This window comes from Motacilla alba, chromosome 18, assembly GCF_015832195.1.
Source record: "Motacilla alba alba isolate MOTALB_02 chromosome 18, Motacilla_alba_V1.0_pri, whole genome shotgun sequence".
NCBI classification, from domain to species: Eukaryota; Metazoa; Chordata; class Aves; order Passeriformes; family Motacillidae; genus Motacilla; species Motacilla alba.
The window spans coordinates 3,802,100-3,821,762 of NC_052033.1; the positions used below are offsets into that span (position 1 = coordinate 3,802,100).

The 19,663-nt window shown below is 49.3% G+C and overlaps 1 protein-coding gene across 1 annotated transcript in view; it reads right to left on the reverse strand.

Annotated features, from left to right (window-relative positions):
• Positions 1 to 8,307: 8,307 nt before the first annotated feature.
• LOC119709524 (heparan sulfate glucosamine 3-O-sulfotransferase 3A1-like) overlaps positions 8,308 to 19,663 on the reverse strand; it is a 36,306-nt gene continuing 24,950 nt past the window's right edge. Inside the window, exon 2 of the mRNA XM_038157422.1 lies at positions 8,308 to 14,452. Coding sequence (XP_038013350.1) covers positions 13,834 to 14,452 — 619 coding nt within the window. The 3' untranslated portion in view covers positions 8,308 to 13,833. The remainder of the gene's footprint in view (positions 14,453 to 19,663) is intronic.

The following is a 19,663-nucleotide window of genomic DNA, read 5'->3' on the forward strand; positions in this document are numbered from 1 at the left end:
CCAAGCTCTGTCAGGACTCTGGAGAGAGTCACGAGTTTTCATTATTATCTTTTTAGCACTCAGTAAGTATCCTTTCTGTATTCTTTAGTATAGTTTAGTATAGCAATCTTTAATATAATATAGTATCATAAAATAATAAATTAGCCTTCTGAGCACACGGAGTCAGATTCATCATCCCTTCCTTCATCCAGGCACCCCGCAAATACAATACTGGACAAGCCCAGAAATGTGAGATTGTGATGAAGGAATTCTGTCCTTTCCTGCTGGTCACAGCTGTGGCACTATCACAGGACCCTGTGAGGAAAGGCTCTGGCAGCTCACCCAGCCACCATCTCATTATCCAGCAAGTCATCCTTGCTGAAATCTCTTTCAGTGTCCTGTGCAGGAACCCCTTCCTTGTAAAAAGGTGCCAAAGTCAGGGTTTTGGAGGTAAGAGTTGATTTCTTTGAGATTTCTTTTCAAAAAGCTGTATTTACCCTTCCATTTGCCTGTCTCACAGTCCTAGGGCCCGTGGGTAGGAATTCTTTTCCCGGTAGTTACGTGGTGTGTTTCTGCAGAGGAAAGTCATTTACATCCATTGAGTCTCAGAAGTGTGAGGTATAAATAGAAGAATTAATTCTCACTCCACAGCACAGCTGGCCAGCTTGATTAAATCCAGACCTAGAGGATCAAACTTAGCACCAAAATGAGTGACCGAAGTCCCTGGTCTAAGCTCAGCTTGTTGTAGGTCTTGGATCTCTTCTCTCACAGACTGAGAAATGGTTGCTGTTAAGCAAGATGGATTTTGCTTGGCTCCTTCATTCAGGGCAGAATTTCCAGGGTTTTCCAGGGCTTCACCCATTCTCATGGGTCTTGTCTGAATCCTTCTCCAGCTTCTCTGCCTACATCTCAAGGTGTCCAGCTGCCCAGGACCTTACAGACAGGATCCTACCTAAATTCCAGATCCTTTGTGCAGGCAGCCACCCCAATGGTTAGTGGTGAAAGCTGAAAGCTTTTGAAATGAAAAGTCTTTTAACTAAAAGTTTTTTAGAGCTGGCACAGTTGAGGAAAAGGGGATGTCTAGGAGTTCCTGGGCTTGGAGAAGGCTTTTAGGGTTGGGAGGGACAAAGTGGCCAGACAAACAGCAGAGTGCTGGATGTTGTTCCTGCTCTCTGTGCATCCCAAAACACAGACACATCTGGGGTGATTTGTGGAGGTACTCAGATACTGAAGAAAGCTGCACAGACAGGCCTTGGTGACCATCAGAGTCCCACCAAAATCACATCATGGGCTGCACAGGAGAGCTGGGAAGGGCCTTGGCTCTGCAGTGGGGCAGGACCCAGCCTGTGGCTGTGCTCCAGGGCAGCTGGGATGCACTGATGGAAAACCCTGCTGCAGCTCCAGCTCCTGGGGCTGCCACGGATTCTCCAGACACTTCTGGCTCTGGGCTTGGAGTCAAGCCAGAGTGAATCTCACAGAGGGGCTGGGATGAGCAGGGGGTAATGAGCTCTTTAGAGGGCCATGAATAGCAGCTTTCATGAGCTGTCATTTCCCATTAGAGCTGACTCGGTGTGGAAACACAGCGCAGGGCCCTGGCAGGAGAGGTTCCCTGCCTCTAAGTCCCAGCCAGTTCCATCCACAGTCTCCTCTGGCTCTTTGGAGACTGAATTTTGCAGCTTGAAGCAGCTGCAGTGCCTGCTGGACCCACCAGCTTCAGGACACCAGCTCAACTCTTGACTGGCAGCATGGAGAGGGAGAAGAAGGACCCTGCTGGGGTGGATGTGAGCTGATGTGGATGTTGTGCAGCACCTCAGCTGAGTGCAAGGATGCCAAGTGCAGGGATCTTCAAACAAGACCTTATGCACAGGCTCCTTACGTGTGGGAGCCTCCTGCCAAAAGGTAGCCAGGAATTTGATGTAAAAGCAGAAATTTCCTCCAGTTGTCTTGGAAAGCAAAATCCTCCTGAGCTGGCTCACAGATCACTTTGCAGAGATCAGCTGTCCACCCATCTACCAAAACCTCCCAAACCTGGCAGAATGTCTTATGAAAAGAACAGGAGGATGATTGAGTGTCTCTGCTTCCAATTGACCGTGGGGCAAAGTGCCTGAATCTGAGCCTGAGGATGGAGCTACACGCTGTGTGCATGGAGATTTGCAGGAGTCCTTGGTGTCATGTCTGGTTGGACATGGGTGTGGTGGTGCTGGAAAGGAAGGAGAGCTTGGAAAAGGAGTTTCCAACAGGGAGTAACCAAGGGAAACTGGTAGTTTATGTGCCAATAAATTGGAACTGAGATTACTAAGGCAGAGAGTAATTTTTACGCCCTGGAGCTCATTTATCTGCTTCATTCTGGGTTTGGGTGATTGGCACACAGAAGGATGAGGGCCAAGGGCTGGGCATGGAAATCCCCAAAGCCTGTGTCTGACAGAATAGTCAGTGTTTAGTCAGTGTTTAGTCACTGTTTTCTCCAAGCAGTGTGGGGGCAGCTCTGGGTGAGCAGCGTGCCCAGCCTCAGCCAGAGCCCAAACCCACAGTGAGTGTCTGGGTGTGAGAGGGAGAAGGGCTGGGAGGAAAGAAGGGTGGAAAAGCCTCACTGCTCCAGTGTGGAAACCCCAGAGCACAGGGAATATTCCTCTGCCTGCTCTGGGCTGCCCTGACCCCCAGGGCAGCACTGACTCTGACCCTCATTCATGGAGAAAGTTTCCTGGACTTCAAGATAGACTGGAACCCACAGGAGTGTGAAATGGATTATAGAGAGCAGTGTGGGTGTATCACTTGGGGAGAAATTGAGGGTTTGGCATTTCTAGTGTGTTGTGGATGGCAGCAAGATGAGCAGAGGGTGTCATCCTGGGTTTCTTCTTCATGCTGCTTCTTCCTCCTTCTCCATGGGTTTGGGTGGCATTTTGGAACTGGGCAGGAAAGTCCCCACTGGGGCTCTGTGGGATCAGTTATTGGGTTAAAAGGGGAAATAATCCAGGTGTCAGTTCTTAATTGGATAGTTTAGTCTTAAAAGACCTTGTACCAAGAGATTGTTGGCCATTTTTGTGGTGCTTTTCCAGCACGCTGAGCCTGGTGTGGACAGCGTGCACAACTCTAGATAAGATAACAATAAACAACAACCTGAAGACTGAAAAAATCCAGTGTGTCTCTCTTTCCTGACACAAGACTGCTCCAGGAGGGTCTCCCCCGACAGGGGAGCCCCTGGGAGGGCCCAGCCAGAGTCGCAGAGGTTGGGGAATTGGCAACAGGTACCCCAGCAACTGGTGCCCCGTTGTGAGGAGCAAACCCATGACCTTCAGATGATGAGATTCCAGTGGGGCTGGAGATGGAACAGAGGAAGGGGTGAAGCACAAATCCTGCAGGACGGAGCCCTGCAGAGACAGCTGCTGCACTCCAGTTACTCCAGTGGGGTCTCCCCACCTGCAGCTGCCTGAACCTTCCCTTTCATCCCTCCAATCTTTATTTCATTTGACGAACAAAAAACTCCTTCTCTCAGCAGAGATACTGGAGCACAGCCTACGGGCTGGGAGAGGAAGGAGGAAATAGCTGCAGCTTGGCTTCTCCTCTCTGAGCACCAGCCAGCTCCCCAGCTTGGGATGGATCCAACAGGAGCATGGGAGCTCACTCCAAGAAACCCCAGTGCTCTGCCAAGGCCACACAGGTAGCAAAGAGCCTGATAGAAAGTCAAGTGAAACATCTGGGAGCCCTTTTTTTCTTTCTTTTCTGCTGCGTTTCAGGGCAGGAACTCTCTGATCCTCTGCACAGAGGGTTTGCCAGGGCTCCAAACGCTCCAATCTCCCACACGAACCCCCCCTTTGTGTGCATCTGGGAGATCTGGATCAGAGGACAGCAACAATAATCCAAACCAACATGTCAATTGATTTGACAGAATCGCACAATGTTTTTTGTTGAAAGGGACCATAAAGACCATCCAATGCCACCCCTGCCATGGCAGGGACACCTCCCACTGTCCCAGGCTGCTCCAAGCTCTGTCCAGCCTGGCCTTGGGCACTGCCAGGGATCCAGGGGCAGCCAGAACCTCCTCACCCTCCGAGTAAAAAACTAAATTCTGGTTCAAAATCCATCAGACCTGGTGCATTTTTGCCCAGGGAAATGGTGGAATCACCATCTCTGGAAGTGTAAAAAAACGTGCAAATGTGGCCCCTGGGGACAGGTTTAGTGGTGGACCTGGCAGTTCTGGGTTAATGGCTGGATTTGATGATCTTAGAGGGCTTTTCCAAACCTGATTATTCTATGACTTTAGGAGGGGAAGTAAAGCATCCAAAATGCATCCAGTAAAGTTTTTTAGTAACTTCTCCTTTCTTCCTGAGAAATGTCTTATCCAGCCTGGGAAAAGGAGTCCTGCCATGGAACTTGACTGATTGTTCCCAACAAATAGCTTAAATAAATAATTTCCCACCAATATAACTAGCAAATTCTGTTTGTGTGAGCCATGCAGCTGAGGAACAGTGACAGAAGTGAATTAAATTATTTCAGGAATTAATTGTGAGCAGGGAAGCAATCCAGTGCCAGTGATACAGGAAAGACACATGAAACAGGGGGAAAATTCCCCAAAAAACCAAAACCAAACCAAACCAAAACCAAAACCAAAAAAAAAAAAAAAAAAAAAAAAAAAGAAAACAAAACAAAAAAAAACCCCAAAAACAACCACAGGAAAATATAATTTAAACATCCACAGAAGACATGCAAATGCAGGCACAATGAGGGGCCTCTGGATCTTTCCTAATGAACTCTAATGCAAAAAGGAAATTAAAGAACTCTCTTTTCCACTCTCCCCAGTTGCAGAACCTCTCTGCTGGAGTGGGGGGCTGGAGGGTGGGGGACAGGGAGGGCCATGTCTGCTCTTGGCCTGACAAGCAGGATTGGATTTTGGATGGAATATTCCTGTTCGTTAAGTGAAACAAACTACTAACTCAGCAAAACTGGAATTTTCAGCAGGAGAAGAACAGCCTGGATAAACTTCTTGGCTGAGTGGTTTTGTTTCTCCTTTTTTTTTTTTTTTTTTATAAAAAGGGTTTTCAAGATGGTTCAGTATCTGAGGCCATTTGTTTTTTGAAATAGAAAATCCAGTTTTCTACTCCGTAATACTTTTCATTTTGAATTGTAAGCTAAATATTCCATGAATGGGACTTCTCTGCTGAAGGTTTGGGAGAATTGAAACCAAATGTTTGAAAATTATCTATTCAAAAGGACTTGGCTTGACTCGACTCAGACAACTGTTGCTTTTAAAAACTATAAACAATATTAAAATTCTGACTGTTTATCCCCATATGACTTGAGGATTGTTTACAATTTTTAGACATTTTTCAGGAACTGAAAACCTGTTTCTCATGTATATTTATGCTGGCAGCTGCTATCAAAAGGACAGCTCAGCTCCTCGAAAAGTGGAAGCATATGACAATTTTCTCTTCAGTGAAGCTGGTAAAATATGGGGTGTCAAAGCAGGATGAATTTCCCAGGCTAGTGGGATAGCTTGGCTGTCCAGGGAGTGGTTGCAGGCTCCTGCAGAGGGTGGCATTGCCCCCTGAGGTGACAATGCCCAGGGTCCAACGAGCTCCACTCCCTGTCTCCATGCCTCCCCATCCAGGGCACATCGTGTCTGACAGGGATTTAGGTGGTTCAAACATAAAAATCTGAATTTAGATGCCCATTCCCTGGGATTCCAGACCACCTGTGGCTGCCCCTGGATCCCGGGCAGTGCCCAAGGCCAGGCTGGACAGGGCTTGGAGCAGCCTGGGACAGTGGAAGGTGTCCCTGGCCAAGGCAGGAGGGTGGAATGAGATGAGCTTTAAGGTCTCTTCCAACCCAAACCATTCTGGGATCTGCTGTGGAATGCTGCATTCAGGACCAGGCTCTGCTGGGAAAAGGTCAATTCTGTCATTTACAAGCTTTTCTAAGCTGGTGAAAGCCCAGATATGATCCCAGATGTGCATGTGCAGCCCTTTACTACATCAGCAGCATCTTCCAGACACCAGGGTCCCTGCAGGTCAGGGAGAGCTCCCATCTTGCTCACTCAGGGTTAATATCCAATTTATACAGGCAGAGCTGGCCGTGCCCTGAGCCCCAGCAGCTCCCAGGAGAAGTCATACAAATAATTTCTTCATTTAACCTTGAATCTTCCCCTTGGGGAAAAACGGAGTTCGGTCTCAGGACAATACAGGGTTTGAGTCAAAGGAAAGGGGAGCAGTGAGGGGGTTTTTGAGTTGTGGTGTATCATTCCCCTTGGGTTTGTCTCTATAATTCCCCTGGCAGGTGGTTGGGGATGTGCCTGTGGGACAGGATCTGCCCCTGAATTGCAGTTCTTGGACTGTAGGGCCAACAGACCCTGTCAGAACTCAACAGAGCCGATTAAAACCCAGCAGGGAGATGGCTCCTGGCATTCCAGCAGGTCGGGTGATGCTGCTGGGAGGCCTGGTGGGATGCTCCCTCTGCCTCCACCAGCCCTGCTCCTCTCAGGAGCCTGCTCCTGCTCAGGGCACAGACAGCACTGCACATCCCAAGCCGTGGATGTCCCAGGACACCCCTGGTGCTCATTTGGCACTGGCAGAGCCCTGAGGGAGCAGAAAGGTGAGTAATTAGATTGGTGACTGCGTTTGGCCTCTTTCCTCTGTGCTCTCAAACCTGTCCTGCTCAAGAGAAGGTTCTCACTCCACTTCCACCTCCTCTGTGACCAGCCATGGGTAGAAAATCAATAGATTCTCTTCCAAGGGAAGGTAAGAGCTCCCCAGCCAATGCCTCTCAGTCATTTCCTTTAGGTTGCTGCTCACACCCTAAATCACACAGCTGGTGGAAGAACAAAAGAAATGAGCAGGAGAAACTCTGGCCAAGCAAGTCTAACCTACAGCCGTGGCACTAACAGAGAAACTCAGAGAGGCTGGTGTGTCTGTGAATGAGGACCTTCCATCTCCAGGGCTGATTCCATCTCCAGGGCTGATCTCCATCTCCAGGGCTGATTCCATTTCTGGGACTGATCTCCATCTCCAGGGCTGATCTCAATCTCCAGGGCTGATCTCAATCTCCAGGATTGATCTCTGTTTCCAGGACTAATCTCCATTTCCAGGGCTGATCTCCATTTCCAGGGCTGATCTCCATTTCCAGGACCGATCTGATCTGATCTGCAGGGACACATTGGTGGGGTTGACAAGCAACATTTGAAGTTCCTCAGCTGCACTGAGCACCCTGGGTAACGCTCACACCAGCAGATTTGGCCTCCAGAAGCCCCACAGCTGTCTGAAGAACCACAGCACCACGGTGGCCATTATTATTCCTCATTAACAACGTGGAAATTCAGGTGCTGGGTCTTTCTCGAGGGGCTTTGCTTGGCTCCCAGCAGCTTTCCCCACGAGCCAGGCTGCCTGCAGGGCATTCCTTGGCCAGCAGAACTGGAAGGACAGGGGCCAAGCTGTGTGCTGGGGGCTCAGTGTGGTGTTGGCCTTGTCCTGCAGCTTCACACGCCGATGATGATGATCCAGAGCTGTGTCCAGGAGTGCTGAGCCCGAGGGCAGGGCTGGAGCTAAGGAGAGCTTTCCCCAGGATGGAAAAGCAGCATGGACAGGCTGATGAAGGAGGCATAACTCCTCACAAAAGCCATGGCTGGCCAGTATTTTAGGTGAGAAATGCTGTGAACTGAGGAACGCAGCCTGGCTGAGCAGAATTAATTCTGGACATTGGCTTCTCCGGAGTTTTCTGCCCAGGTGTCGTTGACTTCTTACCACCACGTGGAGATTTCTGTATTTCAGCAGAATTCCCCACTTCTAATCTGGATAGTCCTTTCTGGGAGGAGTGCAAACCCCAGATTGTTAACTCCGGATAACCGTAATTAAAAGAAAATAAAATCAAAGGTGCTCAGAAAAGAAATGGAAAATTTTTTCTGTGGAAGCCAAAAGATTGTATTAAACTTCAGTGGTTTAATAAAATATTATGAAGTTTGGGAGCATATTTTCCCTGGGACTTAATCTGTTTATACATTAAAAAAGTAAATAGAATATCATTTTACTTGACCACACAGCAAACCTGATACAGGGGGGCTTCTCCACTGTATATATTTCTTGAGGAATTCCTTTCCCCTCGGGTTTCACACACTCAATCCTGAACTACCCAGGTCAGGGCGAACAGGAATTCTTCCATCTCAGTGGAGAAATGCTGTGGACGTGCCAGGGACAGGGACAGCAAAGGGGTGAGCACTGGGGGAGACAGGGAGACCTGAATTTTTGAGGATTTTTGCAATTTAAAGAAAAGGGCTACGGCATTGACCTTGATGGTGACGGAAGACAAGAGGTCACGGGAACAATGCCAGTGATGCCACTGGGGAGCTCACAGAAGGCAGAGCCATGGAGTGAGTCAGATTTAGGAGACCAAAATCAGACACAAATGGGTAATTTTGTGGTTTCCCACCTTTTTTCATAAACCTGCCCCCTCTTTCCAGGTTGCTGCCACCAGCAAAAAGAGAGCACAGCCTCTCAGTACCCGTAAACTTTATTAAATGTGTGCTTTTTCATTCTTAAATTAAATTAAAATATTTTTTTTCCATACTGAAATAGCACCAAAGGGAGAAGGATGACAGTATCACCAAGTGAAGAGGAGGGAGGAGAGAAAACCCAGAAACTGCTGCATACAATCAAGGAATGTTTTAATGGTTAGGAAAATGTGCAATATTTCCCCTTCATCTGGAGACTTGATGCTGTGAAGTGTGAAGTGTGGATGTGGGAGAACTGAGAATCAGTGCAAGCCAGAATCACCCTGTGCAGGGTAGGAAAGGCCAAATTATTGCTGGAAATTTGACTCCTTAGTGCTGCACCCAGAGGCCACCCTGACACCAGGCAGAGGAGTCTCCCACACTGATCTCCATGATGTATAAACTCCTTTTGACCGTGCAGATCATGGAGTGGCAGCACTCCCACAGCAGCTGAGAAAGTTCCCCGTGGCTCAAAATCAGCACCAAGGATACCACAGGCACAGCAGCCCCAGCCTTGCCCTCCCAGGAATGGCAGGGATGGGTTTCACAGCAGCAGAAAGACCTGGTATTGCCTTGCCAAACTGCACTGGTAAAGAAAACCCCATTTCTCTGAATTTTTCAGTTGAAACAGAGAGCAAAGAGCTTCCCCACCCTCCAGGTGTGGCTGAAAGCTGTGGCTGGTGGGTTAAAGGGAGATCTCACCTGCAATGAACTGGGCTCCACGAGCCTGTGCCAAAGCATCTCAACAGCAGTGGGGGGAAAATATGATTTTTGAAGATTTTGGGGCAATCCTGGTGCTCAGCACACCCAGGCCCACACTCCTGTGGTCTCAGTGCAGGAGAGCTGTGGTGCCATCTGTGGCTGTGTCTGTCCCCTCAAAGATCATGGAGCCATGGGATGGTTTGGATTGGAAGGGACCACAAAGCTGATCTCATTCCAGGGACACCTTCCACCATCCCAGGATGCTGCAAGTCCAGTCTGGCCTTGGACACGTCCAGGGATGGGGAATCCACCACCTGAGCAACCCAGGCCTCACCACCCTCATTGTACAAAACCTCTTACCATCAATTTGCCACTTGATGCTTATAGGATGCCTTGTAGATTGGTGCGGATGGGTTTTTTTTTTCTCTTCTTAAAACAAATCCAAAATTTGGATTTGTTCTAAAATCCAAATGTTGCTTCACATATGAGCCTGAGCTTCATCAATGCCTAATGGCAGATTTGATTATTGAGACCAGAAGCATTTAATAACCTAATTATTTTCTCATCGTTAACGTTTATATTTTTCCGCCTTTTTTCCTTTTTTTTTTTTTAAGAAAAACACTTTTTATTTATAGCTACTTTTGATTTCCCCTCCAATACACGTGCTCAGCCCTGCAGGCCCAGGAGGGATGTGGTTTTCAATAGTTTACCTTCAATTCTTCTTAGGTTAAAATAATCTAAACTTCATGGCTGGATTTTCAAATAAGCCTAAAGAGTTTAGAGGCTTAAATGCTATTAGAGTTCAAAGCAATTTGGTTGCATGACCTCTTTTTAAAAGCCATTGTTCATATGTGAAGGGATTTTCAAAACTACTTATGGCCCAGATCAAAACCAATCAATCACAGCCCCAGATCCCTAAATAGCTTTACAAGGTGTGCAACAAGGTATTCAAACCCCTGGAAATGAGGGGGAGTAAAACACTGAAGCATTTAGGGGAAAGTATTCCTAAGTGGCTGAGCTTGATGTGCTGGGAAGAGTTTTTAAAGGCACATTTGATGGGCTTGTGTACATATCAAGGCTCTTCTGATTTAATGGCAGGGATTTGGTGGCAGGTGCAGACACTCAGCTGTAAAAAATGCTTGGTATTGCTGCAGCTTGTGCAATATGGGGAGACCAGTCTGTGGCCCTATAAAGCTGCTTTATGGTAGTGCAAATCTGACTGTGTGGGAGAAAATAGCAATATAACTATATTGATTTTTTAAAGCATCATCCTCGTAAGTGATGTTTATATTTGTCTGCCGGTTTTGGCTGGGGTAGGGTTCATTTTGTTCACAGGACTGTGGTTTGGATTTGTGCTAGGAACAGCGCTGATAACCCAGGGATGTTTTTTCACTGGGGCTGAGCAGTTCTTACACAGCATCAAGGCTTTTCCTGCTCCTACAGTGAGGAGGCTGGGGGTGCACAGGGAGCTGGGAGGGGACACAGCCAGGACAGCTGACCCTGCTGGCTGCAAGGGATATTCCAGACCATACGGCATCATGCTTAGCATATAAAAATGGGAAAAGAAGGAAGCAGGAAATTTTTTGAGTGATGGTGTTCGTCTTCTCGAGTCGCCATTCCAAACGTGAGGGAGCCCTGCCGTCCTGGGGATGAGCATGTGAGCACCCATGGGAAGCCTGGAATTAATTTCTTGGTTTGCTCTGCTTGTGTGTGTAGTTTTGTTTTACCTATTAAATTGTCTTTATCCCAACCCACAGGTTTCCTTAGATTTACTCTTCCAATTCTCTCCCCATCTCACCTGTGGAGTGAGTGAGTGGGGCTGAGATCCCAGCTGGGCTTAAACCACAAGAACTTGTCAAAGGCATGTCTGTATTATCCCAACCTTCATTCTCCTTAAATACCAAAGAAATGGCATGCTAGAATCTTCTTTTCAGGAAGACCTCAGACTTTGTGCCCTGCTGGTGCTGGCAACGTTTGGTTATGCCTGTGAGTGACTGATGCCTCATCCTCACTACCACCTTGGTTTTTCCATTTGAATGAAAGAGCACAGCATGGGGAACTGTCCATCCCCCCTTCCTGCCCCCAAAACTTTGCTCTTAGAATATTTGTCCCAATAATTACCCACCATCCTTTTCACAGAATCACAGAATCAGAGAATTTCTAGGTTGGAAGAGACCTTTAAGATCATCGAGTCCAACCCATGTTCTAACACCTCAACTAGATCATGGCACCCAGTGCCACATAGAGTCTTTTTTTAAACACATCCAGGGATGGTGACTCCACCACCTCCCTGGGCAGATGATTCCAGTATTTGACCACTCTCTGCGAAAAACTTCCTCCTTCCTTTTGGCTACACCTCATGCCCATTCTGAGCAGCACAGGCAGATTGCTCCCCTCACCTCCAGTGTCACACTGGGGAGGATAATGTGACCCCATTACCAAGAGCCCAAGGTTCTCCCAGCTTCTGGTTTGAACTGCAGATGCTGGGAGGGTCCGTGGTCCCGTGGAGCCAGAGCTCTGTGACCATCTCTGACCTTCTCAGGTCATGTCTTGCCTGGATTTTGAGGGGCTGAAGGGAGGCAGGCAGGAGAAGGGATGTTGGGAGTCTGTGTGGTGCCTCATCCTCCTTTCTGCTGTAAGGTGAAGTGTTTATGCAGATGTGGCATGGCACATTGCCAAAAAAGGCCTTAAAATGAGACATAAATGTGGGAGGAGGTGAAAGCACCAGTGGAGGGAGTGAACACGGCACTGAGCTGTGCCACACCAGGGCAGAGGGCTGAGCAGAGCCTGGCTTTGGTGCCACCAGCCCATCACCACTTCCCTGCCAGCTGGGGCATGGGGACCTGGGCTCAGGTAGAGCCTTGCAGTGCCAGCTGTGGGAGAAGCTCCGGGGGCTTCACGAGCTGAATAAAGCTATTTTCATTCCCTTGGGAAAAGGGCCTGGCATGCAAAACCCTGTGGGCTTGTGTCTTCAGGGGATGGGAAGGTTCCAGGACTCAGCATCTTTGGGGACAGAAGGAGGCGTGTAGGGCTGAGTAGGAAGGTGGTTTAGGGCAGCCAGGAGAAGCTGTGGCTCAGCACGCGCAGAGGAACTCAGTGCCATGAGGCTGAGAGGGTCACCAAACTCTTTTCCTAACTTGCCAAGGTGGAAATGCCTCCCTCACAGGTGAAATTGTAACTTCTGATCCAATTCTCTTTGGACTCTGAAATCTCTGCTCTTCTGGGATTTTATTAACATTTTTGCTGGTATGCAGGGAGCCAGTGAACTCAATCCCCAGGCTTCTTCCTAACCCCATTCCTGGGGGATCCCCCCACAGTTTGTTTTACCCCTTCAGGCACTCCTCAGAGCTGGGCTCAGGAGAGGGAGCACTGCCATGTGCTTTGTGCAGCCCCAAGGTGTAACTGGGTAGCCCCAGAGCTCAGAAACGCTGAAGATCAAAAGCCAGCAGATAAATGAGCCCATGGAATAAAAGACTCTGCTTCACTAACAGATTCCTGTCACTGAAACATTTCCACCAGCTAAAGAAACGTGGTAAAGGTTTTGCCTGACAGTTTTTAAAGCCCTTCACACCCTTCCAGCTTCCCCCTCCGTTCTCCTTTAGGAAAGAACTATTGTTTTCTCATTCCTCTTTCTGGACATGATTATTGCTCACCTTTTCCCAACCAACCCTTCCTCCAGTCTACTTAAGACTGGCCCAACTTAAAACATTCATCATTATGGCTTAAACCATGACCACTGGACACCAAGAAGTTTCCTGAAAATGCCTGGTGGGTCCCCCCAGCACCTTCAGGGTGTGCCATCAGCATCATCTCAGTGTGGACCTTCCTTCCCATCCCCAAAATCCCTCCAGATGGGCCCCCCTTAGGAAAAAAAACCCTTAGAAAATCATTTTGCTGTCAGAGTAGTAAAAGGGATGCAATAGGGAGCCCTGGTTTAGAGCCAGAGCTGTGAATGAGGCCTTTTGACTACCTGGCAATTTTCATTATAAAGTCAAAAGAATCATTTGTGTTCTTTCACTTCTGGCTACCAAAATTATTTTCTCTCAAAACAAAACAAAGGATTATTGGTTTTGGCTTCCTTAAGAGGAAAAATAAGCTTGGCTGATGAAAAGAGCTTGATTTAAGGGGGGTAAAAGTAAAACAAAAAAATTGGATAAGTGGAAGCAAAATTCACCAAATGTTTCATGCAATAAAAAATCCCCCAAGGTAACATTTGGAAAGCCAAATTAGGTATTAAGCCACCTTTGTTTTATTGTCAAAAGTGGTGAGGTCTGGCCAAAATGGCTCTTGCAAGCCAAAACCTGGCTGAACTTTCAGGAAGACACTGAGCTGCCCCAAGCACCCCTGTCACTGCTAAAAACTTTGCACCTGTGTTTTTTTACAGAGGCAGAGCTAAACCTTGGCCCATTGAGGGAAGCTGCTCATGTCAGTAGGACCAGACTGTTGTTGCCCACAGCCTCCTTTTGTGGATGTACACAGCACCTCTTCTCTGAGAGAAGAAAGGAAACAAAGCAGTTTAAAAAAAAAGAAAAAAGAATAAAACCAAATCAGATCAAACCGTGTTTCAGCACAGCTATTATTTTTTTTTCCCCGCATTTCCCCCCGCCTCTCTACTGATACGTAAAAAAAATATATATATTATATTATATTTTCCTTTTCTTAAATTATTTCTTTCAGCCTCAGTCCCAGCCGAAGTCCTGCCCTGTCATCTGGTAGAACTTCATGTTGAATGGCCGGTAGAAGTCCCTCAGCCTCTGCACCACCTCCTGGTCGATGTCAGGGTGGGTCCTGCCTTTTGTCTTGCCCAGACAGTGGGGTTTGCTGCTGCCCTCTGCCTTCTTCAGGCACGGGAAGCCCTTGGTTTTGTTGAAGTAGAAGTGTTTGTCCGTGATGATCCTCTTGAGGCCCAGAAAGTCCTGGACCCTGCCCAGCTCCCCTGCAGGATCGCTGATGAGCCTCTCCCCGCTGACAAAGAGGATCTGCCCGATGGGGAAGTGCAGCAGCCAGTTCTCCAGGTGCTTGGCGTAGATGCCAATCTGGATGGCGCTCCACGAGGTGTCGATCAGGCCCGTAGTCCTGTTTTTGAAGGTCAGGCTCTCAAAGGTGGGGATGTCAGGCTTCTTGGAGAGCGTCTGGGTGTAGTCCGAGATGGCTCTGGTCACGGGGTCCCGCACCACCACGATCAGCTTGGTGCCCCTGGACATGGAGGAGATGCGGGCTGGGGCCTCCTTGGTGACGAAGTAGCTGGGGGTCTTCTCCATGGTGATCTGCCCCTCCAGGGTCCTGGGCATCAGCTCCCTGCAGAGGGGGAACGAGGGACATGTTAGTGCCAAAATGCCCTGGGTGGGGTCGGGGAGCTGGATGGGGGCAGAGCTCTGGGGGTGTCCTGGGGATCAAGGGCAGGGTGGTCCTGAGCCTCCTGCCTCTGACCCAGCCCTTCCCTCCCTGCATTTACTGTCAGGAGCCCAAAATGCTCTGACACCTGAGCTCGTCCTTGATTTCCCACTTCCTTTCACTGCCCATTTACCTGGAATTAGACCTGAATTCACAGAATAATTCACACAGAATTCACAGAATCACTGGGTTGGAAGAGACCTTCAAGATCATCAAATCCAACCCAGCCCCAACACCTCAGCTAAACCCTGGCACCCAGTGCCACATCCAGGCTTTGTTAAACACACCCAGGGATGGTGACTCCACCATCTCCCCGGGCAGCCATTCCAGAACTTTATCACCCTTTCTGTGAAAAACTTTTCCCTGCTCTCCAGCCTGTATTTCCCTTGGTGCAGCTGGAGGCTGTGTGCTCTGGTTCTGTCAGTGCTGCCTGGAGAAAGAGCCCAGCCCCAGCTGAGCACAGGCACCTTTCAGGAGCTGTAGGGAGTGATGAGGGCACCCCTGAGTCTCCTTTTCTCCAGGCTGAGCACCCCCAGCTCCCTCAGTTGTTCCTCACAGGGTTTGTGTTCCAAGCCTCAGGTAATTTTGCCTGTTCAAGCCCAGCCCTCAGGATGGGATCCCACCTCCCTTCTTGCAGTGGCAGGAACACAGCACACCTCTACCATCCTAATGCCCTGCCCCTTTAAATTCCTCCCTGCTCACATGGGAGGTTCCTGCACAGAGGTTTAAATTCCCTGGAATAACAGTGAATTCCTGAAGTAACAACACTCCCTTCCTGTAGGACAGGGGAATTTTCAAGGGCCAGGATGCAGGACTTTATTTTTTGGGATTTCCAAGGAGGCAGCAAGTTGGTGCCACATAAAAATGTGCAACCTCAGCCCCCTGACCTCAGCAATTTCCTTCTTCCACCCAAAGTCATCCCACACAGCAGCTGCTCTGGGAAGCTCTCCTAGAGTGAAGTGGGAAGGGGTTGGGGCTCGGGCCAGGGTCCATCCTGCTCCATGGTCCCCTTGAGAGTTCAGAGCCCTCCTGGGCCAGGATTGGGTGTGATTTGCTGAAGAGCCACAGGATTTGGTGGTTGGGTACCCTGAGCTCCTTCATGCTAAACAAGGCACACCAGGAAGGTGTAGAAGCCACAGCAGCAGGTGACTCCCAGCCCCTCTCTGTCCTCCTCATCCCTCTTGCATGCCACACCACATCCCATCCCTCACACACATCACTCCTGCACCACACCCAGACCCACTGATGCCTCAGGTTTTAGCTTTTATATTTTTCAGATTCTGTGCTGCTTTGGTGTGTGGGTCTGAGCTTCACATGAGGGGATGCTGAGCTCTCTGCACAGAGCAGGGAGACAAAACAATTCCTGCTCCAGCTGGGCACCAAGGACAAATGATCCAAATCTCAGGCCCAGGAGCACAAACACCGTGGGCTGGAGAGAGAAAAACAAGCAGGGTGGGAGTGCCTGGGCTAAAGCTGGAACAGGACAATGAACTGCAAGGTGCAAATGGAGCAGAGCTGAGCCAAGGGAGAGACCCCGGGAGCGCTCGTGCATTTTGGGACCATTTGGGTTCATCTTGGGTGTGGCCCTGGCTGGGCTCTTGTGCTGCCCAAGGTGGATCCATGGAGGAGATGCTTTGAATAAATCCCTGCTTTATTCTTTAACTCTGCCCAGCCTCTGTTCTGGCTCAGCCTTCACAAGAGCATCTACAAAACACCAGATTCCCACCCCATCATTTGGTGGCGCACAAATCCATCCTCAGCAGTTTCCCTCTCCACAGCTCAGGGTCCTGTCCTTCCCAGGGGGATGGGGGATAGCTGGGGGGTGGCTGCAGCCCCAGAGAGTTTCACCACCATGCCACCAGCAGCTCTCCTGGCAGCTGCAGCCCCCACACCCTGCCCCCTTGGCTCTGACCCCGTGTGTGATGAACTGCTCCCTGCCCGCCTCGCTGCCGCCATCCCGCAGCAGCAACATCTGCTTTGCAAACCTGAGCAATATGCCAGCAAAATTGAACCCATCTATCAAAAAAAAGCAACAATGAAAAGCCAACAGCAGCTAAAAACAGCAATAATAACCCAACCCCAGGCTGTTATGTTACAAATGAGAGAGCAAGGAATGGCCTTTCCTAAAGCAGCTCCCTTTGCAACCACCTTACACAGGGGCTGAGCAAAGACGTGGTCCCAGAGGAGTCAAACCTTTGCTGAGGGCTTCTGTCTGGGGGAAACTCCAAGAATTTGGGACATTCAGGCTGAGGAATAAGCAAGCTGAGGAGTATGAAAGATCTCTCACACATCCTGAAGATGTGAAGACAAAGGGAATCCCCACTGGCAATAATGTGGTGTTAGAGCACCCAAGGACCCTCCCTGGGGGCCACGGCTTGGGGTGAGCTGCCAGTGGATGTGATAACAGACACCTTAAAGCAAACTGCAAAGGGGAAATCTGCCCTCTGTTAGCTTTTCCCGGCTCAGCAGCTTTGCTGCAGCTTGATTTTCCTCTGGAGAAATGTCCAGGGTCTGGCTGGGATCTGGAGCACCCCAGCCTGAGGCAGTGGTGGGAAAGGAAATCTGTTGTGGTGGCGAGAGCTGTTTTTAAGGAGATGCCACTGAAGGGGTCATTGCAGGGAAAACTGTTATCAAAGAAATGCTGCTCTTTCTGAAAGAGCCCCACAGCTCTGCAATCAGCCTTGGGTGCTGTGGAAAGGGTAAGGAAGGGCCAAACCTGCTCCCAGAAGTGCAACAAGGTCACAGGGTGGATGGGACCCTCTAGATAGGGGGGAATAGCAGGGCAGAGAGGGAAAATCAACTGTCTGAGGGGCCTTGTTTCATCTCTGACTTCTCCCCAGAAACAGTGCCAGAATTCTGTCTCCAGGAAAGAGCCAGACACGGTGGTGACAGGCATGTGACAGGGCTGGCAGCCCTGGGGGAACAGAGAGCCTTCCCCAGCATGGAGCCATCAAACAAGCAGCACAGAGAAACTGAGGCACAGCCAGCACAGCATCCTGGCTTGGTGCACCCCTCACAGCCCCAGAGGGGTGTGTGCTGCTCCCTGGGCCACTGCTGCCACCACCAACTCGTTTTCTTCTTCCCCCACCATCTCTCTTTTTTTTCTTCCAGATCGTTTTAAGCAGTGACTCTGCAAGAGGAATTTATAAAAAACCCAAAACCTGCTCTCACAAGCACTCCCCTTCCCCCAGCTCCAGCCCACACTCCCAGAAGTGCCATTACAGCATGTTCAGGAGATGATTGAAAAGAAAGATGCTCTAGCAAGAGTGATAACTCGATGTAACCAGGAGCGTGGATGGATATATAAATTCAAAAATGCTGCCTGAAGAGATTAATTCCTCCCTCCCATGAGGCCAGCTGCTAAGCCCAGGGGCTGTGCTGCCCCAGCAGCTCTCACAAGGCTCTGGATTTGCTTTGATGAGCTGTGAGTGTGCAGGGGAGTCAGCTGAGCCTCCTGCTCTGCCTTCCTTCAGATCTCAGGTGAAATCGATACAGGGAAAGATGCATTTCAGGAAACTGAGAAAAATTTAAAAAAAGAAAAACCCTCCAAGAAAAGCTGTGAGACTGAGGAAGCTGAAAGGAGAGGGGCAAAAGATCAGAGAGGTCTGCAAGGAAAAAAGAAAATCACTCATTGTGGTGTTGGATGTAAAATCAAACCCAACAGCAAAAGGACACTCTTGCCACTGATTTTAATGAGGATGGATTAAGCTGAGCTTGGAGCAAAACAAGAGGCAGGAATAGCCCTGGGAGAAGGCAAGGAGCCCTGGGTGTCTCCTGTCCCTACCCATCCTGCTGTAGAGGCATTCTCTCTGCACTAAGATAAAGCTCAGGGAAATTTTGGTGTTGTTGGAGGGATCTGTGATACAACTGCCATCTCTCAGAGGATGCTGCACCCTCGCAAAACAACTCAGGGGCCTCGGAATTTCCTTTGTCTCTGCTCTTCCATCCCCATGGAAGCATTGCAAGCCATGCAGGATGAGGGTGTCACCGGCTGAAATAATCGTGGTTTTTCCCCTTGCCTGTGGTCAGAAAGGTTTCCAGCAGCACTGCCTCACTCCCACTGTCAGGAAACAATCCCTGGATTATTTACTTCCTCAGGATGTGCTGAGGCAGCTGTCCTGCCCCCGTGGCACGGTCCCTGTGCCCAGGGCAGTGAGGTCCCTCCTGCCACTGTCACATATTCTGAAAGGTCCTCTTTGCCCAGGATTTTTCTCCTGGGGAGCTGAGAAGCCTCAGAGAGAAATGAAAGGAGGATTCCTTACAAATCCACTTCCCACACCAGGGGTCCTCAGCAGAGCCTCCCAGCTGCACACCAAGTGCCATGGGTGTGGTGGTACCAGTTGTGGGTTTTTCTGGGTCTGGATTGAAGGCATTTCATGTTTGGTGTTTCATGTTTGAACTCAGGTGTTTATTGTTTCTTATCAGTGAAACAGCCTCACAACCATGAGTTCTGCAGCTTTTCATTAGAAGGCACAAAATGGCCAACAGTCTCTTGGTACAAGGTCTTTTAAGACTAAACTATCCAATTAAGAACTGACACCTGGATTATTTCCCCTTTTAACCCAATAACTGATCCCACAGAGCCCCAATGGGGACTTTCCTGCCCAATTCCAAAATGCCACCCAAACCCATGGAGAAGGAGGAAGAAGCAGCATGAAGAAGAAGCCCAGGATGACACCCTGTGCCCTCCATCTTGCTGCCATCCACAACACACTAAAAATGCCAAACCCTCAATTTCTCCCCAAGTGATACACCCACACTGCTCCTCTATAATCCATTTCACACTTTTGTGGATTCCAGTCTATCTTGAAGTCCAGGAAAGTTTCTCCATGAATGAGGGTCAGAGTCAGTGCTGCCCTGGGGGTCAGGGCAGCCCAGAGCAGACAGAGGAATATTCCCTGTGCCCTGGGTTTCCACAGTGGGCACCTTCACTCCTTCCACCATTGGGTCAAACCACCATTGGGTCAGCATTTAAGAACAACCCACTGCAGGAATCTCACAGCCTCCAAAATGGCCTGGCACACCCAGCTCCCAGTGCAGCACTCAAGGAGGTCACAGCTGCCATCATCCCATCCCGAGGTCACAGCCAGGAAGCCTCGTCCCTTCCTGAGGAGC